The following is a 25,084-nucleotide window of genomic DNA, read 5'->3' on the forward strand; positions in this document are numbered from 1 at the left end:
ATAAAGAGGAAGCCAATGCAGATAACAAAAGCAGAGAATCTAGTCTTTGTCCAGACAGACAAACCCATATACAAACCAGGACAAACAGGTATGAGGCGCTAACTGAGCAAGGACAGCTGCAGGGCTGTGGGTGGGTGGTTTTCTTTATGTCTAAGCTGCAGTCATGGAACCTCTGGCCCTGGGTTCCCACGTGGTGGGGGCAGGGGTATCTCACAGAGAAATTCTCTGTTTCAGTGAAATTCCGTGTTGTCTCTATGGACATCAGTTTTCGCCCGTTGAATGAAATGGTGAGTCTCCTTTGGGTGGGTGAATTCAAATGAGGTCAGTAAGCAAACATTTAAATCTAATTCATTAAAAAACCTGAAATGGTGAAAGTGATACCTAAATCTACCACAGTAGATTGCCCGACAGTACCCATGCCAGGAGCATATGCAGTGGCAGCTTCCAGGCAGTTCTCTAACTGCCTTCTTAAAGTAGGTAAAGCATTCAAAATCAAGCTGGACTGCTGATGCATGCTTCTAATCCCAGAATATAGGAAGCTGAGTTGCAGGATCACAAGGTCTTGGCCTGCCTGGACCACATAGTAAAATGACATCTGAAAACTAGCAACAAAAAGAAATTCCATTTGAGAATGTCCTCTTAGAAGATTCTAGCCACTTCCAGAAGTGTGTTTAGTTCCTCTTAAGCAAATATCATTTGCAAAATAACAATGTACTTATTACTCAGATCTTCCATCCAGATAGATTTCCTCAAATGTACGTCACCCTTAAAAGGAAAACTGTGACTGTGACTTCTTTAGAGACTTATGTCCCACCCTCGGGAGGCAGAGGCAGGAGGATCTCTGTGAGCTCAAGGTCAGCCTGGTCTACAGAGTGAGTTCCAGGACAGTCGGGGCTACATAGAGAAACCCTGTCTGGAAAAACAAGAGAGAGAGAGAGAGAGAGAGAGAGAGAGAGAGAGAGAGAGAGAGAGAGAGAGAGAGAGAGAGAGGTGAAAAGCTACAGATCAAACAAGGACCTCTCCTAGTTCAGACAAGAGAAACAGCAACTTTGCTCCTCCACACAATAGGCTTTTACCACCGGATGTCACCATTGCCTCTGGCATCCGTGAACACGTAGGCAGCATAATTGGACTTGATGAAAACAAAAAAGACATGAAATAGGGTGGGTAGAGAAGGGGTGTGGATATGGAAGAAGTGTGGGAGGGGAATACTCCTCTCATTGTACACAATTCTCAAAGAACGAATTAAAAAGAAAAAACGGGGCTGGAGAGATGACTCAGAGGTTAAGAGCACCAGCTGCTCCTCCAGAGGTCCTGAGTTCGGTTCCCAGCAACCACATGGTGGCTCACAACCATCCACAATGAAATCTGGTGCCCTCTTCAGCCATGCAGGCATATGTGGAGGCAGAATGGTGTACACATAATAAATAAATAAAATCTTTTTTAAAAAAAGAAAAAATGGTATGGAACAAGGAAATAAATCATGGTATAAAAAAGAAAGCAGTAAGTTTAGTACAATTTTTAAACTGTAGTTTTTGGTGATGATCTCTTTGTAAATGCTGCCACACACTCACCCATTTTTTTTTTCTTTTCAGTTCCCTATCATTTATATTGAGGTAAGTAACAAACTGTACTTCTAAGTTAGAATGAGGGCAGCCTACAAGTCACACTGGATCTCTTTTCTCCTTTTAGATGCCACCTCAATTTAACATATACTATTTCTTTTTTGGCCTACCTCAAGTTCTTTGGGAAAGTAACAGTGAAATGAATGACCACAGTTCTTTAGGATGCTGTGATTTCATAACTCCTCAAATATATCTGGCCAAATAAACTTGCATATCAAAAGAAGTTTGGTGTGACACAGATATGCAGGGTCCCCCTTCTAACCTGCTTGCCTTCCAATATCAGACAAGATTGATGTATCTGGGATGGCACTGCCATAGGATTCATAGGATCCCACAGCTGGTGGACTCACTCTGTTATTCAGTCTAGAATTCTGTTTTAAAGTGCATTAATAACTTTAGCACTACTGCATCAAACACTTACTAAACTCCCAGGGTTGTTATTCCCTGAAAAATCTGACCTCTAATCAATTGTAATCAGTTGTTTACACAACCCATAATATCTTTCTGTAGAATCCCAAGAGGAACCGAATTTTTCAATGGCAAAATGTCGACCTACCCACAGGACTCCACCAGCTCTCTTTCCCACTGTCGATTGAGCCAGCTCTAGGTACCTACAAGGTTATAGTGCAGAAGGACTCGGGGAAGAAAATAGAGCACTACTTTGAGGTGGATGAATACGGTAAGAATTCTCCAAGTACACGACCGGTTTATGATGTTGGAATCTTTTAGGTTACTTTTGTGTATGTATGTGAGAGGTGTGCGTGTGCGTGCATGTCAAGGGTGGTGTGTTCTCACTCCGTGTGTGCATATGACGATGGTAGAAGTCAATACCAGAAGATCAATCAAATAACATGACTCTCAAAGCCCCCCAGAGCTGCTAGAATAATCACATAAGGCAATGCCTTTCACAACTGTGGGAGAGGCTGGGTGAGAAAGGGTCCAACAGGAGGAAGTGGTGAATCGTAGACCATGCCTAACAAGTTCTGAAGCGAGCATGGGTTAGTCAGAGCATGAGGGAGTTGGGGACGAGGAGGGGGGCATCTTCAGCTGCCAGAGGGGAAGATGCATGGGGACCAGTGCAAGGGTCTGCGGAAAGCTGTGACCTCTGATATTTATTTCCCTATTCGGTAGACAAGGTGTCTGGTAGTGGAGCTGGGGTGTCTGTCAGAATAGCTAGCACTTGATAAAAAATGAGAGAGAGAGACACACACACACACACACAGAGAGAGAGAGAGAGAGAGAGAGAGAGAGAGAGAGAGAGAGAGAGATCACACTTGAACCCACTGGCCTTCTGCTCCTACCTATAACTGTGGTGGTCTTCAGACTCAGGGACATTGCACCCGCCTTTGAAATCTTGCACGAAATCAGAGGAGTCTGGGAAATGCAGTCCCGATTTCACCAAGTTAGCATGGTATAACTGCTCACAGGAGTGAATGGCAATGCTCTTTCCCAGTATGGACGCTGGTGCTCCTTCCACGTGATTCAATGTCATAGACTCCTCTAACAAAATCCATCCGTGATATTTATGAGGTTTCCTACCTACTCTCACCTTCCCCCCCCCCCTCTATTCAAAACAGTTTTGCCCAAATTTGAGGTGCAAGTAAAAATGCCCAAGACGATTGCTTTCCTGGAAGAGGAATTTGATGTATCTGCCTGTGGCGTGTAAGTTACATTTCCCCTATCTTATTTTGATGTCCATATTCTATTGGAGAGGTTTATTTTAAATAATATTTGATGATGCATTACTTATCAGCACACACAAGCCTTAGAAGTGGTGTACAAGAAGAAAGCTGTGGCCATGAGGCTCACCCTCATCAGCCACACAGCTCATCAGCTCATCACACACATAGCTCATCAGCTCATCACACACACAGCTCATCAGCTCATCACACACATAGCTCATCAGCTAAAGGGAGATTTTCAGATAATGTTCCACATCTGTTCTATGGGAAGAGCTTAATTAAAATTAGAATCCCTGGCCTCACCTACATAAGTTCTAATTACAAATCTAAGCAAGAGTCAAGAATCCTCCATCACAACATGGGTCGCAGGTCATTCCAGCCTTGCGTGGTACCCTTCCATCATCTGCAGCAGAAACAAATTGAGTCATCATGATATTACTTATAAATCGTGTTTTTATTTTGTAGCCACTGATTTCCCAAATACTCTTCTCACGTATTATTTTAAAATACTCAGGAATAGTCTTTATGTACCTTTCTCTCTTTTAACCTAAAATAACTTTGGTAATCAGACTGCAGAGACAGTAATTTTTTAAATATTATGTGGGTATGTGGGTATATGCCATACACATGGGCAGGTGCCCAAGAAGGCCAGAGATATCAGATCCACTGAAGCATGAATGGAGTTGCAGGCCGTTGTGAGCCACCCCACATGAGGGTCTTCTGGAAGAGTAAGAAGCACTCTTTTTATGTGTAGGTGGTTTTGCCCACAGGTACATGCATGCCTGATGCGTGCAAAGGCCAGAAAGGGCAACAGAGTCCTGGGAACTGAAGCTATAGAAAGTTCTAGACTACCAGGTGGATGCTGGAAATAAAACCTGAGTCCTCAAGAAGAACAACAAGTGTTCTTATCTGCTGAGCCATCTCTCCAGTGCACAGGACAGTCTTAATACCAAAACCTCAACTGAAAGGAGAGAAAAGGCTAGGTGTGATGGCCTTTAAGCCTAGTACTCAGGAGACAGAGGCAGGCAGATCTCTGGGTTTACACCAGCCTGGTCTACACAGTGAGTTCCAACCCAGCCAGGACTACATAATGAGGCCCTGTCTCGAAGAAGGAGGAGGAGGAGGAGGAGGAAGAGGAGAAGGAGGAGGAGGAGGGAGGAAGAGAGAGGAAGGGAAAGGAAAGAGAGAGAACCTGAGAAAAATACTAAATCAGTATCTTTCCATTTAGAGGAATTTTTAAATGGTTCTCTGGCCCTTTTGTCTTGGAATTAATTACAGGCACATTTTCATGCCCACGTAGATGTCAGGATGCAGACCATTACCACAAGCTGTCCTAGAATGCAGATGCCAGGGACATAAAACAGGTCCCTTAGGTGAATACAATGGACCAATGAATGAGTTAAGTGAAGAGACATCTGTATCATTCACACTCAATGGCATTGGAATGATCATTTTATTATTGTAGATACACATATGGAAAGCCCGTTCCAGGTCTGGTGACAATTAGCGTGTGCAGAAAATATTCACGATACCGCTCCAACTGCCATGGCCAAAATTCACAAAGTGTCTGTCAAGAATTCAGCAAACAGGTATGTAGAAACTGCTCCCTAGCTCTTAATTTCTCATGGGCTACAACGCTAAATGCAACACAACGGGGGACACATTTGAAATGTCAACAGCAAAACGTGGTGGTGGGAGGAAGCAACGTGAGAATGGCGGCTGTGTTAGGAGCCCGGATGAAGATGGAGCTTATGCATCTACGATCGCATGTGTGATTGGCCAGTTCTGTGGTCTTTCTTTCTTGCCAACAGCAATCAACATGACGAGTTCTAAAAGAATAAAGAAGTGTTCAAAGATGGCTCTTGTCACAGAATAGGTCAGGTGTTAAAAACTGGGATGATGGGAGGATCCAGTGGCACGTCATTTCCAAATGGCAAAGGGAAAATAATGAGCAGTGAATGAGCATCTGGCCCACAAGGGGAAGACCCAGAAAATGGAAATTAGAGGACCTATTATGTCACAAGGGAGGTTTAATAAGAACAATTAAGGAAAACAACTGAGAGTAGAATATGTTGCATTGAAAACATTTATATTAGCAGCCTCGGGGATCAGCTTTCAAGGCTACTCCCAGGGTTTTTGAAGAAAAACTCCACAACATAGCGAAACTAGATTTAGGGTTTTCATCTGAGGGGTATGGAATAAATTCACACGTGTGCTGTTTGGACTCATGTTCTTCATCCTTCTGCCTATTTTTCTGTCCTCTAATTCTCTTCTAAGTTATAATTCTTTCTCCTTTGTTTCAATTCTCTGTTCCAATTCTCTCTTGCTTCTTTGTCCACCTAGCTTAAAAACATTTTTTTACAGGAGGCTTGAGGCAATAAGAAAAAAGTTACAAGAGTTAGATTTCATTGATCATAGCACATTGGGTAAACAATGAGGACAGAGCTGTTTACCATGGCAACACAAGGTTTCAAGGTTTCTGGTGTAAGACTGTGACCAGAGGCCTGAGGCACAGTGCCTAGTGAGACAAGCTGTGAGACATAGGTCTTCATCAGCCGGGCTTGGCAGGAGAAAAATTGGCACGATTTTTTAGGTTGCTTTGTGTTAATAACCTTGGTTAGACATCTGCAACTCTGACCTTGTGCATATCTGTAAAGTTTTTTAACTGATGATCTATTTCAGAAGCATTCAGTCTAGTTTGAAATTTGTTCTGAGGTAGAAAATGAGCTAATTGTGTGTTGTTTGAGTAAAAGAAACCAAGCAGGATTTTAAGTATCTTATAGTCCTTGTGGGACAATAGATCTAGTTATGAAGCATATCCTAGTATATATTCTATATATCAAAACTACACACTTAATGTGGAGTCATCTTCCTGTTCATTCACAAATACATGTGCCCATAAGATTGAGATGCAATCAAGAGATTACCACTGGGGAGACACCACAGCTGCTTTTGCACATGTGAAATTACAGAGAGGAACAACAGTTTCCAGGGTCAGTGGTCCCACAGGTGTTGTCCAGATGGGATTCTCCTCCATCAGAGAATCATTCCTCTGGTGGGTTGACATCTGAAAACTAGTTGTCACCTACTGCAACTCCCACGGCCTCTGACACACTTAGATGTATCTGAGTGTGGAGGTTCACACCTGTAATCCTGATAATTGGGAATCAGAGGCAAGAACAGTAGTTCAAGGTCATCTTTGGCTATATAATGAGGTCTAAGCCAGTGAAGGCTGAAAGAGAACCTGTCTGCAAAAAACTGGTAGGCCTGGCGAGATAGCTGGGTGGTTAAGAGCACTGGTTGCTCTTGCTGAGCATCTAGGTTCAATTCCCAGCATCCACATGTCAGCTCACAACTTCCTGTCAGGAATATCCAACGCTCTCTTCTAGCCTCCGTGAGCACTGCACCCATGTAGTGCATAGGCACACATGCAGACAAAACACCCATACACACAAAATAAAATGAAAATTTTTAAAGTCGGGTACATGGACCCTGACTTCAGAGGAAGAACACCTAAAAATTCAAGGGCAGCTACTAAAGCATGCACTGCATGGAGACTGTGATAAAAGTGATCAAAGCCTCGAGAAAAACAAATAAACAAGATTAGTCCAGCCACACTCTAGCTGTCCGTGAAGTAACAGCAAATGCTGGCAAGTATAGAGAGAAAAGGAAACTCTTGTATAGTGGGAATGTAAGCTACTCCAGCCACTAAAGAATTTAGAATGGAGATTCAAAAATTAAAAATTGATCTATTGTATGACCAGCTGTACCTGGGTATTTACCTGAAGGACTCTAAGTCAACACACCACAGAGATGCTCGCACTCCCAGTTATTACACCATCGGTCACGGTAGGTATGGAGGAATGAATAAAGAAAATGTGGTGCGATCTGCACAGTGAGATTTTTTCCAGCCATAAACAAGAGTCAAATTGTGCAATTTTTCAGGAAAGTGGACACAATGGGAGATAATCGTGTTAAGAGAGTTAAGTCAACCTCAGGAAAACAAACATCACATGTTTTGCTCTCCCTTGTGGATCCCATCTTTTATATAAATACATGAAATCATGCAAGCATTTACATATGATATGAAAGTAGAAGCAGAATTTGTAGACCAGTGGTTCTCAACCTTCCAAATGCTGTGATCCTTTAATACAGTTCCTCGTGTTGTGATGACGCCCAGCCATAAAATTATTTTCATTGCTATGTCAAAAATATAATTTTACCACTTTTATGAACATAACTGAAGTATCTGTGTTTTCCAATGGTCTTACATGACCCCTATGGAAGGACCATTCAACCCCCAAAGGGTTGAGAACCACTGACCAAGGAGAACAGGAAACTAAGGGAGGGAGTAGGAAGAGGAGAGAGGGGAGAATGTGTTCAAAGTAAATCAGGTACTTGCATGAAAATGTTCTGATAAAACCCACTACCATATATAGTGAGTATAGACCAATATATTTAAATATATTATACAAGAAGAGTACACAACCCACAGTCAGTGTTGAGCTAGAGGTGGTTATGGAAGCCTCTTGGAAAATGTTATGCCTGAGTTGAGTTTTGAGAAGCAGGGACTGTTGGCCAAGGGAAGAATGGAGACAAAGAAAGATATCATTTGAGAAGCAACATACACAAAGAGCTATAGTTACAAAATATTGTGGCACACTTGGAAAGTCTAGGAGAATTGATGTACTAGGAAGAAGTTCCATTTTTAGAAGAGAGGGGAGGCAAAGGCTGGCTATAAATAATGCAGAGATTAACAAAGAAACCGTTCATCCTTAGGGTTGGGAAAGGATACACATCAAATTGTTGTGGAATATTAGTTAAGATATGTTATACTTGTTTATGCTGTGGAATATTTGTTTAATGATGCAAAGATGCAATGCATTATTTTAGGTTGCATTTGTTTAACTCTGTAAAGCTGTGTTACTTCGCCTGTCTAAAACATCTGATTGGTCTAATAAAGAGCTGAACAGCCAATAGCAAGGCAGGAGAAAGTATAGGCAGGGCTGGTGGGCAGAGATAATAAGTAGGAGTGAAATCTAGGGAAGAGAGGAGTGAGAAAATAATAAGGAAAAGAGGACACCAGGGTCCAGCCACACAGCCTGCCACGGAGTAAGAAGGAAAGAAAGATATAGAGAATAAAGAAAGGTAAAATGCCCAGAGGCAGAACATAGAAGAAGACAAACAGGATAATTTAAGTTAAATTAGAAAAGCTGGCTAGAAACAGGCCAAACTAAGTCCGGTATTCATAAGTAAGAAGAAGTCTCCATGTATTTATTTGGGAACTGTGTGAGAGGCCCCCCAAAGAGTAAAAAAGCCAACTACACCGAATAGGTATCTGAATACTTAAAATGTTTTTGCAAATTTATGACTGTCATTTCGATTGCAAATCAGAGAACTTGGGAACTCTCTTCCCTTCTCTTCAGGCAGATGATAAAGGATGTTTCAGTCAAGTTATAAAAACCAAGGTATTTCAGCCAAGACAAAAAGGCTATGACATGAAAATACAAGTGGAAGCCAAAGTCAAAGAGGAGGGAACAGGTCTGTATTGTTTCATTTAATAAATGTCAATTGAGTGGGAATTTACCAATATTCCATTCCATTTGGAATACTTTATAGCTTCTGCATATTAGGAAAATGACAGGTCACTGATCTCAAGAAATTAAATGTTTAAGAAGAGGTGTGTGTGTGTGTGTGTGTGTGTGTGTGTGTGTGTGTGTGTGTGTGTGTGTGTGTATAAAACTGTGGTCAAATTTCCATAAGGAATGTGGAATGTAAGGAAAAGTGGATATGAAGAGAAGTGGCTCATTCTAATTCAGAGGCAGAAGGGGAACCCTTAAGCTATCTTTTGCTGCACTGTGTGGAGGGTGAGTGACATTTTGAAAGACAAGTGATGAGCAGGGGAAAGCACACTCATTCTCAGAATGGGGGAAACTGAGTCAGGCAACGGAAGCTCATATGTGGTTCTGAAAACCATGGCTAGCTTCAGATATAGTTGATAATGGTCTAAATGAACTGAATTTAAAAAAAAATAAGGCTAACACGATACGGGATAAATAAAAACTATTGGATATGACACCTCATAAAACTATTCAAAGATCACTGTGGCACCCTGCAATAATGGAGGAGCGCTGAGGTGGAGCTAGAAGGAGAGTTTGGGATACAGAAAACTGACTTCACTTTTTTTTTCAGGACTGGAACTATCTGGTTATGGATCATGTGAAATAACAAACACCTTAAGCAAACTGACGTTTACTAAAGTGGATTCACACTACAGGCCTGGGCTACCTTTCTTTGGGCAGGTAAAATATTTTCCCCATAATCACACTTAGGGGCATGAAATACTCTTATGTGTTTGTATTTGTGTGATGGTGGTACACATGCATGTGTATTCATCTTCACATGAGTATAGGCACACATGTATGTGGGTACTGTGTGCTTGTCATGTGAATGCAGGGAGGCTCAAGGTTGACATCAGGAGTCTTCCTCAGGCGTTGTTCACTTTAAGTGAGGCAGGGTCTCTCACCTGAACGCAAAGCATGACAGCTCTGGCTACTCTAGCCAGCCAGCTTGCTTTGGATGTGCCCCAACACTCCAAGCTCTGGAATCATAGGAAGGCTGCCGTGTCCATTGAGCAATTATCATTGCTGGAAATCTGAACCCTCATGCACACCCAAGAAGCATTCCATCCCCCGAGGCATCTCCACAAACCCAGGCGTAAGATTTTTAAGAGAAAATGTTTGATTGCAAAAGTATATTACAACAATTATTTAGAAAAAGAAACTATGGCAAATTTCACATTTATCAAGGATAGTGAATTTTTAGAAAACATAGTAATTTTTAAATCATCAACTTCCTTACATAACTCTTTAATGTATTTTTTTCTATGTAGTTTGGCTATAATCTCTTTGATGCCCTCTTTATAAAGAAAGCTTTTCTAATGCAGTTTTCCACAGAAATGATTTTTTAAAGTAATTGTTAATTAGCTTTTCATTACTATAACAAGATACCTGAGACCATTTGCTTATATAGGTTAAAAAGTTTATTTGGCCCAGAATCTTGGAAGTCTCAGGCCCTTATGACTTGTGTTATACATTACATACATCCTCCATACATTACAGTGGAGGAAATTCTCCCTCTCATGACAAAAAGGGGAGAGAGCCAAGATTCCAGTCTCCTTTGACAACATACTCCCAATGACCCAAGAACTTCAAACAGCCCCTTCTACCAGTAGCACCACACTGGGATCCAAGCCTTTGGGAGACATTCAATGTCCAAGAGATGTCAACAATCTTTCATCTAGATGATGAAATTTTTAATTACTAAAAAATTTGAAAGAATTCTTTTTCAGTGCTAACTCAATGTTTGTAACAGCAATGTTAGTAAGTTTTAGGGCGCATAATACAATTGAGCAAACCACTTATGTCTTTTTATATAATATAGCTAAGGTTTTAGGCATTTTTCAAGTTTACTTTCATATCAAATAATCTTTGGACTAAGTATATGAGCAACTTTCTCATTTATATTTGGAATTTTATATATGAGTTTGACTTTTATGCTTTCCTCATTCATTTTAATATTTCATATCAAGTTGGAAAAGACACTGAGAAGTATGTTGGGGTTTGGCAAGGCCATCACGGGTGTTATAATTTTTAAAAAGCAGCAGAGGAAAAAAAGATGGCAGGAGATAGAAAGACACCGTGCAACAGAGTTCAAGCAGAGGGATTTTATTAGAGGAAAGGAATCGTAAAAAAGGGAAAGGGGAGGAGGGAGACTGGCCTCCAGGGACAGGAGCAGTGGGAGAGAGGAAAGAGCAGCACAGAGAGAGAGAGAGAGAGAGAGAGAGAGAGAGAGAGAGAGGAGCAGACATCTGTAAGCAACAACATCGGGCAGCTTACAGCTATCTGTAACTCTAGCTCCAGGGAGACCTGACACCTCTGACCTCTGGGCACTTGTGGTGGTATACCACCACACACACAAACACACGCGCTTAATTAAAATAATTAAATAATAAAGCAAAAAATAATTAAATAATTAAAATAATAAAATAAATAAAAAAACTAACCAGCACAAATCCTATCTCATTAAAAAAAAAAAAAAGACATAAGCCATGATGGATAGGTTCATTAACTAGATACAATCATTCTATATTAAATGAAGTTATCAAAACATCACATTGTACTCTGAAACTGTATGTTATTGTTTTTCAATTAAAAATAATAAAATAAGGGGCTGGGGAGATGTCTCAGTGATTAAGAACACTGGCTGCACTTTCAGAGGACCTAGGTTCAATTCCCAGCACCCACCTGTCAGCTCACAACCACCTGGAACTCAGGGGATCTGATGCCCTCTTGTGAATTCCGAGGACACCAGGAACACACACAACACACAGACATCCATTCGGACCAAACACCTATACACATAAAATAAAATTCAGGTAAAATCAATTTGAAAACAATAAAATAAAAATGAACTGTCAGCTTTAAAATTCATAAGGAATATTTAAAGGAAATATCACAATTTAAAACTCAGTAAGTGCCTCGTTTGCAGATGCAAAGATCTCTCGTAAAGGGCAGGGACAGAGCGTGTGACAGAGATGAAAACAGAACAGCCTGGAAAGACGTCGCGCCCAGCTGGCATTTGTAACCAGCTATCACTTTCCTGTTCCTAGGTTCGACTTGTTGATGAGAAGGATCAGCCAATGCCCAACAAAAACGTGTCTGTCCGTGTGGATCTAGCTCAGTACCAGTCCACTTTCACTACTGATGAGCATGGCTTGGTCAACATTGTCCTTGACACTTCCAACTTCACGTCGTCATTCATAAGTTTCGCGGTAAGTGGAAATGGGAATGTGAGGCTGAAACACCTTAGGTCACGGGACTACACAACTTAAGGGTGTGTGAGAGGTGCATGATCTCTAGGGACCAAAGAAAATGTGGCAGGGAATAATACAAACTGAGCAATTTGGAAACGTATCATGAAGGCCGGAAAGTTCTGTCGGGGGACACTTACAGCATGGTCAGCCTTCAGGAACACGGGAAAGATCATCCTTGTACTGCCTTGAAGTTTTTCATATTTTCAGATCCTATTACCAGATAGATTGTCCCTGATTCCTTTAGCATAATACAATTTTTTGTTTGTGCTTGAACATTCAAAGAATCTTAAGCAATAAAGCCTTAAGACACAGCAGTAGCTACCTGCACAAGACCTGTGCACAACTGGGCCTATCAACACTTCTTGATGGATGGGAAGGGGTTCAAAAGGCCCCACCCTGCCAGAGGAGCTGATTGTTAAAGGTTGCAGGGGGATGGGAATCATATTCCTCGGTGAGTGCATTGCCCTCATGCAATCAAATAACTCTCAAGTGGGTCACACACCAAAAAGAAAAGGCACAAAAATAGAAGATAGGCTCAGAAAGAAAAGACTTAGTGGGGTGGTTAATGGAATAAGAAAGAATAACAAGCAGGAGGACTTGATCAAAGAATATAGGTATGAAAATATAAAAGAATTAATAAGTAAAGCAAAGAGCCTTGCAAGTGTGACGAGCATGCCCCCTTCCTTCTTTTCTTTCTTCTTCCTTTCGTTCCTTCTTTCTTCCTCTCTCTCTCTCTCTCTCTCTCTCTCTCTCTCTCTCTCTCTCTTAGGGGAGAGAGTTTCAAGACAGCCCTGGCTGTCCTGGAACTCACTCTGTAGACCAGACTGGCCTCAAGCTCACAGAGATCCACCTGCCTTTGCCTCCTAAGTGCTGGGATTAAAGGTGTGTGCCATCACCACCTGGCAAAAGCTTAAATAATCTTAAAAGGGAGGTGGGTAAGCAGTTATCAACGTAAGAAAACAGTCTTTTTACAAAAAGATACCATATAGGTAGGTAGGTAGGCAGATAGATAGATAGATAGATAGATAGATAGATAGATAGATAGATACTAAACAAATATGCTATTCTTTTTTCCACTAGGTCATCTACAAGGATAACAATATCTGCTATGATAACTGGTGGCTTGATGAATTTCACACACAAGCACACCATTCTGCAACTCGGATCTTTTCCCCAAGCAAGAGTTACGTTCATCTTGAACTTGTTCTTGGTACTTTGTCCTGTGGGCAAACTCAGGAGATTCGGGTGCACTACATCGTGAACAAAGACACCCTGAGTGATGAAAAAGACTTAACCTTTTACTACCTGGTAAGAATGAGAGTCACTGCATGAGTTCTAATCGTTCAGACTCCAAATTTACTAGATACCTCTCAGAGTAACAGGTTTTATAGGACATCGGTGTTAGTTAATATTGGAGGTTTTTTTGTTTGTTTTTTTGCACTGGAAGATAAACTGCTTCTATGAAATTATTCATGTGTTAGTTCATCATTTGTCCTGTTCACCACTGAAATATTGACTCTAAATAATACTTCTTTATTTCTATAAACAATTAACAAATTTACAATAGTTATCATTTCTGTTGCATTTCTTCATAGTCCTAGGACCTTTGGATAATTTACTAGACTTTGTCCTCAAAAAAAAAAAATGAGCACTTATCTCACCTGAACACTGGAAACAATAGTTTCCATGCAATTATTATAAAAATTGAATTGTTCAAATTACCTAATTTCAGAGTCAGGCACACAGAGAATGAGTTTTGTTTATTTTAAAATAAGAGTAACAGCAAAGGATACTTACATTTTACATTTGCCTCCACTGTATACTTCACATACAGTAGATGCTAAAACTATATACATATGTACTTTTCACACATTCCTAGGAATAGTGAATATTGAACAAAATAAAACACAAAATTATATACTTGTTATTTAATACATACATATATACTATAGGAAGAGTTATATGAGAGTTAACTATACATTGTGAGTATCCTAGAGATAGGCAGGCAGACCTTACGATGATAATGGATGGACTTCCTTCTGTCTTCAGACCAAAGCAAGGGGAAGCATCTTCAACTCGGGAAGCCACGTGCTGTCACTTGAACAAGGAAACAGTAAGCATCTTCCCCTCTTCTTATACCCTCTCATCTTGCCAAACCCTCAGCATCTGAGCATGCTGGAACCTCTTTCACATCACAGGAAGTGCATGGCAGCTCTCAGTTACCCAGTGAGGAAGCTTCTCTGGACACTGCTGCATTTTAGGATTTTATTCCTGAAATAAGATATATTAAATTCATAATTAGCTTAAAAAAGCAAAAAAGAACACAACCCACAAAAATTTAAAAAAGAAAATGACCAAAGAAAACTTTATGTATTTGTGTGTCAGACACCTATTGCTGCCCTGTGGGATACCACAGACTTCCTGGCACGTATCATATTTCTGTTCAGAAGTCTCACTGGGCTCAAGTCACAGTATTGGCAGGGCTGCCTTAGATACGCTAGAAAAGACCCAATGTCCTTGTCTCTGCCAGCCTTGATTGGTAATCCCTTCCTTTTCCTACAAAGCCAGGAGCACTCTGTCTTCAAATCACACCTGCCTTTCACGACCCCCTTTTTATAACTGTCCTCATAACGACCCTCACTCCACCTGGATAATTCAAACCAATTTTCACATCTCAGGATCCTGGTTTAGCATCTGCAGAGGCTTTATTGCCACATAAGATAACACACTCAAAGGTTTCTGGGATCTGATATCTGGGTTAAAACTCTGCTTAATCATAGTCATTCCAAGAACTACACATGCATCAAACAAGTCAAATTCAGTCTCTCCATCAACAAACACCTCAATCCATCACAGCCATGATGTAAGCCCCAAATCTCGCATATCATACTCAGCAAAGCAGTCCCAAATTTTATCATCTCAAATCTTCTAAATTAGGCATAAATGTAATCCATGCCAAGGAGAAAAAGCATCTTTCTGGAGCAGCGTTTCTCAACCTGTGGGTCACAACCCCTCTGGGGGTCATTTATCAGCTGTCCCGAATATCAGATATTTACATTACAATTCATAACAATAGCAAAATTACAGCTATGATGTAGCAATGAGATAATGTTATAATTGGGGGTCACCACAACATGAGGGACTGTATGAAAAGGTCACAACATCAGGGAAGTTGAGAACCGCTGGTCTGCAGAGATATGAAATCCACCGAAACAAACAGCCCCAGAGTCCAACATAGCTACCAGTCCTCCTTGGCTAGTGTCTCTGTCCTCTCAATTGACTCTTAACTGGCAACCACCCTTCCTTTCCCACCAAGCACAGCTCAGGCTTGCCACTGGTTTTGTGTCTATACTTAGAGGGATCAAACGCTCTCCCTTCGTGTACCCTCTGTTCCTTTTATGACAGTGTCTCTTTTAGGATAAATTCCTTAGGTATCATGCCAGGCTCCTGTATGCCACAACAATATCATAATCCTCCTAGACAAAGAATATTATACATCCTCCTAGACAGAGGATATTATACATCCTCCTAGACAAAGAATATTATATATCCTCCTGGACAAAGGATATTATATATCCTCCTAGACAGAGGATATTATACATTCTCCTAGACAAAGAATATTATACGTCCTCCTAGACAAAAGATATTATATATCCTCCTAGACAAAGGATATTATGTATCCTCCTAGACAAAGGATATTGTGTATCCTCCTAGACAAAGGATATTATGTATCCTCCTAGACAAAGGATATTATATATCCTCCTAGACAAAGGATATTATACATTCTCCTAGACAAAGGATATTATGTATCCTCCTAGGTAAGAGGTTTCACCATAGACTTTTCCTGGATAATTCCACCTCTCATTTTGGCTTTTGTTGAGATGAGTGGGGACTCTGTGAGTCACACAAATAATCTCTTCAAAAGGATTTTGAAGAGAGAGTTTTGTGACTGAACATGGTGGCATTTTTACTTTTCTATCATGTTAGCAAGAGGGTGTCCATCATGCGGTTTCTCTCTCTAGAGTGCAATTTCCAGAAGTTGTTCTGTGTTCCTTAGAAGCTAAATAATGTGATAGTTTCCAAAAAAAATTATCTTCCTTATCAACTCCTGCTGGCTTCATGGTGAACAATTCTGTTATCACTTCCCCATCATAGCAGGAAGAAGCCAGGTCAGACATCAGTGCTTCTCTCTAGACACCTTTATCTTTGCTTTCCACATAACTTCAGGACACAGTTCGGCTAGAATTTCTGCCATGGTACATCAAGAATCCCCCTCCTCCAACATCCCTCACTGGCAGCAGTTTTTTGAATTCGTCATTGTAATCATCAATAGTTATTGGTCAAGCAAATTAATGGGTTTTACAGTGTTGTCTCCAAGCGTGTATGGACTTACCTTGGCCTCCATTCTCTTACCCACCCTCCTCTCCCCTTCCCCCCCGGGACTCTTCTTATAGTTTTGAGTCATATTTCCTCACGTAAGAGAAACAAACCACACAATACTAATCTCTTTATCTGGCTTGTTTTGTTTAACATAACGTCCTCCAGTTGCACCCACTGTCCTGGTGGTAACGTAGTTTCGTTATTCCTGTGGCTGAATGATATTCCACTGTCTAAATGCACGGTACCTTCCTGCCCATCCATCCATTGATGGATACTTAAGTCGACTCCGTATATTGGTGGTAGTGAACAGAGCCACAGTTAGTGCGGATATTTAGGTGTCTCTTTTGAATGCTGATATCATGTCCTTTTGATAAACGCTCAAGAGTGGCATAGCTGGTTCATATGATTATTCTATTTTTGTTTATTGAGGATCCTCCATGTTGTTTGCCACAGTGACGGTACTAACTCACATTCTCACCAACTGCCGTCTCCTAGATATCTTTGCTAGCATGTGAGCTGTTTGTGTCTTCTTTTTTGCCATTCTGGCTGTAATGAAGGGGAATCTCAGTGTACGTATGATTTGCATTTCCCTGACTGAGTAGGCTGTGCCTTCACTTCTGAACGTAGCATGCTTCCACAGGTGTCCATCCCTGGGAGCAGCTGCTCTCTGGTTGATGTGATTTTTCCTGTGCTGGAGTAGTGATTGATTGATGGCTGCCTCCAGCCACCATCTTGGATCTCCAAACCCCTGGCACTACTTTGAGTCTCTGTGTTTTCCGTATCCATCTGTTTATTCCATGTTAAGTCTTCACTAAGATGCCTACTAGACCATGACTCTCACTGTGCACACTTCCTCGAGTACTGTTAGCATCAGAATTCTACCAGTCTGATAAAGACGAAGCATTCCCTACTCTAACGCCAGGCTCACCGTGGGGTTTTCTTAGATCTATAGCAGCCCTTATTTCTCTGCAGTCTCACTATAGTTGTGATATCTGTTTTTGAAATAAACATAAAGGGCTGGAGAGATGGCTCAGTGACTAAGAGCACTGGCTGCTCTTCTAGGACCAGATTCAATTCCCAGTGCCCACATGGTGGCTCACAACCATCTGTAGCTCCAGTTCGAAGGGATCCGATACCCTCTTCTGACATTTGTGGGCACGACTCGCAGATGCTGCACAGATGCGCATGAGGGCAAAACACTCATACACATAAAATAAAATATAAAAACCTTTAGAAATAGAGCCTTAGAGTAAGCGGTTTTTCCTGCTTCCCTGGAGGACAGGATTAAAGCAGTACCCGTAAAAATGCCATTTGTTCAGCATGCATTTGTCGAGCACTACTCCACACAAGGTGGTGGAAGCTCAAGTGCGTCTTAGGGGACCCAAATATGAATTCTCAAAGATTCTAAGAACTGTTCTGACATAAAATAGAGAATCCACTCCTAATCTGTGATCTCGAATCTTCTCCATTCTCCAGCAAAAGGGACATTTTCCTTCCCACTTCAAGTGGAGCCAGGCATGGCTCCTGTGGCCCAACTGCTCATTTACGCCATCTTACCTGACGGAGAAGTTGTCGCCGACACTCAGAAACTCGAAATTGAAAACTGTTTTGCCAATAAGGTGGGTGGTTATGTCTAAGCCCAATCCTTTTATTCTATCCTTTATAAGTGTGGACAATAAATAAGTAATACTTATTTTAATTTTTTGAGACAGGGTCTCTCAATGTAGCCCTAGATGCCCAGGAACATACTATGTAGACCAGATTGACCTTGAACTCACAGATATCCACCTGCCTCTGCCTTCCAAATGCTGGGATTAAAATCATGCACACCATAGCTGGCTTAATATCCATTTTAAAACCACCACACAGGGCTCTTTCAACTTTCCCCCTAAGTATCTCTCAAGTTAGTGAGAGGAGTCACACTTTAATAGTCTAGTGGCACTGCCCAAAGCAGGTGGCTGGCCACAGGCAGAATTTTTTTAATTTAAAAGACTCATGTGGATTTCAAAATCTATTCTACAGCAAACTTTAAAATATATCTATTGTTGTCATTTTATTTGATGCTTGTGGGGGTCGTACCCAGATGTATGTCTGTGCACTTGTTATACAAGTATAGAAGCCCTTAATTCTCTGGAGTCTCACTATAGTTGTGAGACTTGTGTATACAAGGCCAGAAGAAGCCACAGGATCTCCTGGAACTAAAGTTACAGGTAGCTGTGAGCAGTTTGTGTGGGTGCTGGGAAGTAAACCCGGTGCTCTTAACTGCTAAACCATCTCTCCAGGTCCTGTGTCAAACTCTTAAATTATTTCAAAATATTTTGTTACCAATTTTCCATTGAAAATGCTGTTTCACCAAGCTGTGTCAACCTTGTCCCATTGACCCCCAGACACACCGCCTTTCCATTCACTGCAGAAGAGTGTGTTCCTTTGAGTTTAAATTGAGCTCCTTAATACAGACAGGAAAGTATGCAGGTTTTTGACAATCTAATAAGGATTAAATATAAAACACTAACTTGTCAATGAGATCTTTATTATTTTTAAAGACTATAAAGCTGTAGTGTGAGTCCCACTAAGTTCTTTTTACCAGAGTACAATTGGCACTGGTTGTCTGATTTTTTTTACTATTCTGGTAGAATACTCTTTGAATTAATGATCAAAGGGCTCTGTCAACTTCAGCCACTTTTCTTTTCAAAACTGTAACTGGGAAGATAATGTCTATTTACAGCGAGTGGACACTTCTGCTGTGGTGACTATTTTCACAATACACATATACACATGCCTTCATGTGCAGTGATCTAAGCAAAAGGCTGTGTGGAATGCTATATAAGCCTTCACCTCCACCTAAGGAGCACTGTCAAAGCTGGACATTGTGTCAGGAGCATGGTGTAGGTTCTGTCTGGGTCTTCTGCGAGTTTCATATCAATTAAGCCTCCTGCATCAGCCTCCAGGCTCTTCCACTGTGGGCCACGTGTGGTTGTGCGGGAGATCTTGGGAGGGTTAACCTTTTGGCTCACCTGGCTCTAGCAGTGGGCAGCAGTCCCTAGCTGGTGAGTCGGTCTTATCTCTTCATGCTCCAGACTTGAAGCTATCTGACAGCATATAATTGACAGAAAGATTACTTTCTACTCAGAACCAAATCTGGAATTAAAAAAAAAAAAATGCCTCTGCTTCTGCCAAGCATTGGAAACCTCTGTGTAACACCACAAAAATTCTCAATAGAAGCTAAAGTCCATTTAAAGTTATATTCACTTCAAATCCAATGCCTTTTCACTCACCGTTGATCAAAGTTGATGGAAAGCACTGACAGTCACACAAAAGAAGACTCACACAGTGCTCACGAGAATGCTGACTGCCACAAAAAAAAAAAAAAAAAAAAAAAGCCAGGTCTAGTGGAGTTACCAATTTAGGCTCTGAAGGGGTGGTGAGCAAAGAGGGGCCTTAAGAGTGAGACAGACAGGGATGTGTCTCTTCAAACCAGTATATTTTTCTCAATCTTTTATTGGACAGAGAAAAACTGTTTTTCCATTTAAAATGCCTTCCCTTAAGACAGTGTGTACACATTAAATATGTATTAGTCTTTCTGGCAGCCAGCCCCGAAAACATTTGCATATAGTAGAGACATAAGTAAGAGAAACAACACAAGTCAGGCACGGTGGACGCCTCTGATCCGATCCCAGCACTTGGGGGCTTCAGCAGGAGCCTGGGTAGGTAGTGAGTTCAAAGCCGACCTGGGATATGTGCAAGACCCTGTCTCAAATTCATTTAAAAATAAGTCGAGTGAAAAACAGAAAAATGGTTCTGAATCCAGTGCTTGCAACAGCTCAGTCCCTGAGACGAACAGCTGCCATGCCACGGTGTCTTCTTCCTCTACTATGGAGTCACATAGCCCACATGAGATGATTTTCCATGCGGCTAAGGTGGAATGAAGGTGGCGCATGAGGTATTTCAGGTCAGATGTGATGGACTTTGTGGTCTAACCTGCATCCCTGCAAGTCCTTTCTCCTAAGAAACACAAAGCAAAAGTGTCTCAAGTGTCAAATCATCAGGCTTTTGGGCATTTTGCATCATATAACCCCATTATAATAAAAGGATAAGTAACTCTTTTCTTTTGAAACCCCACCCCACATTTTTGACTATTAGTCTCAATAGATGTAACCATTAGAGACGATGCTGATTATTGTGGCAGTAAGCAATTTCGAATTTTCCCAACATACCCATTTCTTGGCAAATAATATTTTCCATTGACCAAACTCTCAAATAGCTAACTTGTTCGCTTGACATAGACATGAATTTATTTTAATGAACTTAACTTTTCTAAAACTAAAAAGATGCTTGGAAGTCTCCAGAGGTGGTGTTTTCATAGCAGGTGATTTTGAGATATCCAAATGCCGGTCTCGTGACAGCATGATTTCAAACTGCCCCCTTGTTGCAGTGAAATTCACTGACCTGAGCAAAATAATTTCACTAAGCGTACTGACGATTGAGTTAGAAAACGAACAGGCTTCGGAGGAAAAATAATAAGACAAAATAAGATAAAGCAAAAACTAACACACTGGAATAAGACAAAACAAACAAGCAGGAGGAGAGGAAACTTAAGAAATACCTACATCAATGGAAGAAACCAACACTTCCCTTGCCCATGACTTTCTATGAGGCAAAGCACAATCAAAACTCTAACAAAACTCTGCATGATTCCCCATTGTTCTGTTCTTCCACTAAGCATTCCGATGTTTTTTTTTAATTTTAATGAGCTTTTTAATTTCCCAGCATACACCTTAAAATATATAGTAGATATTTAATTTTTGATCGCCCAGTAAATCCCAGGTGGCCATCAGTACTGCCCTACTTTGGAATGTCACGTGACCATGACTGGAGGTGGTCAGGTGTTTCATCTCACCAACTCCTTACACAGACAAGCTCAGCCACCAAAGGTTTGAGTCTTCCTTCTCAGGAGTGTTTTCAAGACCATTCTAGGTTCTATTTCGGTGGGATCGACATCAACTTCCCACCGGTTACAGAAAGAAATAAAAACCAAGCAAGCCCGAGCCACACCTCCAGGTCATTCTGTGGATGTTGAAAGCAGAGTTCCTAGAAAAGTCCCTGTTGTAAACCTGCTCTAAGACAGGAAAAGAAAGGGGAAGTGAAAATGCAGCATGGGCTGGAGGAAAGAGTCAAGGCTGTCATGTTTTCTTTCTTTTTAAGATATTGCTATAATCACATGCTCTTTGCAGGTAAACTTGAGTTTCTCACCAGCGCAGAGCCTGCCAGCCTCTGACGCCCACCTGAAGGTCACAGGTACGCCCCTGTCCCTCTGCGCCCTCCGTGCTGTAGACCAGAGCGTGCTGCTACTGAAGCCGGAAGCCGAGCTCTCGCCTCAGTCAGTGAGTCCCATTGTGGTCTTGGGAGAAGGATGACATAAGACCCTTTCTGCAAACCATAACCACAAAGGACGAGATCCTCAGAGTGATAAATGTGAAGTAATTCCCTAACAGTCACTGAGCAAAGTGCATTGCAGAATCCATCTCGTTTTACTCGGGGTATTTCTTAACCAGTGAATAATAATTTAGGATAGGTCCTATTATGTTATGAATAACAAAACACAAATAGGATGTGTTAATTATGAAGATAGGATGTGACGATATGTTTTAGAGAAACTAATTTCTTCCAGTCCACTTGCTAACCTGTCACAACTCAATGACTATGTAAGATGCCTGGCTTTTCTGCTTTTCCTGACACCAAGCACTTACTGGTCTTAAGAATGGACAAGCAGTTTCTTTTCACACGTCTTTAAGACATCTTTGCGTTTTCAAAGAAGCATCCCTGCCTTCTGTACTGGCTTTGCGATGTCTTTGCCAGCAGGTGCCCTCCGCTTCTTGCGTCTGGATTCAGTTGTCTCCGGGTACCCATTATCCATCCATCCTCCCTCTACACCACAACCTGAAAACTGCCAGCCTCTAGCTCTCGTCTTCATATTCTTCTGCATTTGGCAATTCTGGCAAATTCACTTCAATTGTTTTTTTTTTTTTTTAAAGAATCTGTTATAGCTGAGATATCACTGAACTCATAAGACAGCTAAGGATGACCTCAAGTTTTTGATTCTAGGCCCCCATCTCCCAAGTGCTGGGATTACCGGCCCGCACCAGCATGCCTGGTTTCGTCCTGGGGATGAAATCCAAGGCTTCATGCCTGTTAGACAAGCATTCTACCAATTGAGCAACACCCCCATCCCGTCAGCCCCTTAAATACTGCATTTGTGCACAAGAGGATTAAAAACGTTGACATTGGGCCTCTTTCTACGCTTCCCTGCCTCATCCCTTATATCATACACATAGCAAGGGTGAATACAACCATGGTGGTTTAAATTCCACGTTGGGCATTGTCACATCTAAAATTCTCTAAACAGTACAACAAGAAACGGTTTCCCTTTGTTCTCTTCCAACTTCCAGATCTATAAATTGCTGCCAGTAAAGTCTCCCCAGGGTGGCTCAATGCATGGATACGATGAAAAGTGCCTGAATGCGGATGAAATCACTCACAATGGGATTGTGTACACGCCAAAGCAGGACCTGAGGGATGACGACGCCAACAGCGTTTTTGAGGTAATCCCCCCGAAACTCACCAGAGCTGATTTGTAAGTCTGTGTTAAGATGCAAAGTCCAGGAGCCTCACAATCGGAGAGAGCACTTCCCTCTCTGGCACAGCAATCATCAACAGAAAAGAATCTCAGAGGCATGGTTACTTCGTGCACACACATATCTACCTGGATTTCTCTGGTACCTTCAGCAATGAGTGGTTTACTGTTTCTCTCTGCATCTAGATATGTAGATACGTAGATATATACATACATATATCTTAGAGACTAACATATGAGTACCTTCTTGGCAGCTGTAATATGACCTGTGCACAATAAATTCTTTAAAGTTTCTAAAGTATCTGTATATACATTGTGTGTTGATCGTAGTCCCCAGGTATGGTCTCAACCTCCCTTTTCTCACCCCTCCCTGCTTCCCATGAGTCCCCTTTGTCCCCCAGACCTCTTTGCCTCTACTTTCATTAATATATGCAGATGGGACTTTATGTATCTTTATAAAGTCTGAGAACCACAAATGAGAGAAAACATAGTCATTAAAAACATGTAATATTTTTCTTTCTGAGACTGGTTTAGCTCACGTAATAGAATTATCTCCAGTTGCATATATTTTCCTGCAGATGGCATGGCTTTGTTGTTCTTTATGGCTGAAAACTTCATGTATGTATGTATCTATGTGTGTATGTGCATAGATATGTATTTTCCCTTATCCACGCCTGTGTTTCAGGGCACTCGAGTTGATTCCATAAGTCAGCTATTGCAAACAGTGATTTAATAAATGCTGAGATGCAAGTGTCTCTGTGATAGGCTGGTTTGCAGTGCTTTGGGTAAGGGGTAGTGGAGTCAGATGGAAAATCGATCTCCTTTTAGTTTTTTGAGACACCTCCATACTTCTGTAGTGACGGGACTAGTTTACACTGCCGCCAGCAGCGTATAAGGGATTTCTTGTGACCATTTCCTTGTCAGTATTCACTGTTTTTTTTTTTTTTCTTATTGACTGCCATTCTGACTGGACTAATATGGAATCTCAGTATGGTTTTGACTTACATTTCTCTCATAGGTAGGGAAGCTGAACATGTTCCATGTGTTTATTGCCTACTTACATTTTATCTTTTAAGAACTATCTATCTGTTAACTTTATTAACCTGTTTCCCTAGTGGTTTGATTTCTTGTTGTTTAGGGGTTTCTTTAGTTATTTATACATTCTAGATATTGATCCCATTATAGATCTATTATAGACATTAATAAGATGTACAGTTGGACAAGATTTTCTCCCCTTCTATAGACAGTGCCTTCATGGTCAATTGACTGGTTCCTTTGTTTTGAAGAGCTGTTTGATTTCACAAGGTCCCATTTGTCAATGGTTGGTCTTATTAATAAAACCCATTTTAGATGTATCAGCCTGTTTCCAATGTATGTTTTCAAGATTAATTAGAGCTAAGCTGAGCTATGAGAGTGAAGTATATCCAGATTGTGAATTAACTTTTATCCTATCAAAATAGACTAAAATTTCTTGTTTTTACCTTAAAAAAAAACATATACAACTGTTCCTCTAGAGGTCTGCTCTTAGCTGAGAACAATTTAAACCCCCTCCCTGGATTTTCCAATATGCTTTAACATGTAATATTTTTCCAGTCTATAGGATTAAAAGTCTTTACCAACTCCAAAATCCACAAACCACGCTTTTGCCAGCTGCCTCAAGCCTATCCAGGAATGTCTGTAGCCTATGGTAAATGTGTGATTTCTTTGTCTGCTAGAAAAATGGGAGCAAAAAAACGGTGGTTCTCTGGGATAGGGTGGGAGCTCAAAGGATACATAAATATATATACATATATATGTACACACATACATATATGTACACATCCTAGTCATACATCTTAGGGTCCACTCCACTCCTTTGGCAATGTATACACAAGTCACATCCTCTGCCAAA

General features: G+C 41.1%; 1 protein-coding gene across 1 annotated transcript in view; it reads left to right on the forward strand.

The window, feature by feature from the left end:
• The window catches only part of LOC100761806 (alpha-1-macroglobulin-like), a 41,108-nt gene continuing 16,024 nt past the window's right edge, over positions 1-25,084 (forward strand). Inside the window, exons 1-15 of the mRNA XM_035448485.1 lie at positions 1-88; positions 235-287; positions 1,596-1,616; positions 2,136-2,304; positions 3,203-3,287; positions 4,773-4,896; positions 8,734-8,848; positions 9,500-9,609; positions 11,979-12,140; positions 13,263-13,490; positions 14,232-14,295; positions 18,039-18,181; positions 21,794-21,943; positions 23,009-23,161; positions 24,787-24,880. Coding sequence (XP_035304376.1) covers positions 16-88; positions 235-287; positions 1,596-1,616; positions 2,136-2,304; positions 3,203-3,287; positions 4,773-4,896; positions 8,734-8,848; positions 9,500-9,609; positions 11,979-12,140; positions 13,263-13,490; positions 14,232-14,295; positions 18,039-18,181; positions 21,794-21,943; positions 23,009-23,161; positions 24,787-24,880 — 1,744 coding nt within the window. The 5' untranslated portion in view covers positions 1-15. The remainder of the gene's footprint in view (positions 89-234; positions 288-1,595; positions 1,617-2,135; positions 2,305-3,202; positions 3,288-4,772; positions 4,897-8,733; positions 8,849-9,499; positions 9,610-11,978; positions 12,141-13,262; positions 13,491-14,231; positions 14,296-18,038; positions 18,182-21,793; positions 21,944-23,008; positions 23,162-24,786; positions 24,881-25,084) is intronic.

Source organism: Cricetulus griseus, chromosome 8 (assembly GCF_003668045.3).
Source record: "Cricetulus griseus strain 17A/GY chromosome 8, alternate assembly CriGri-PICRH-1.0, whole genome shotgun sequence".
NCBI lineage: Eukaryota > Metazoa > Chordata > Mammalia > Rodentia > Cricetidae > Cricetulus > Cricetulus griseus.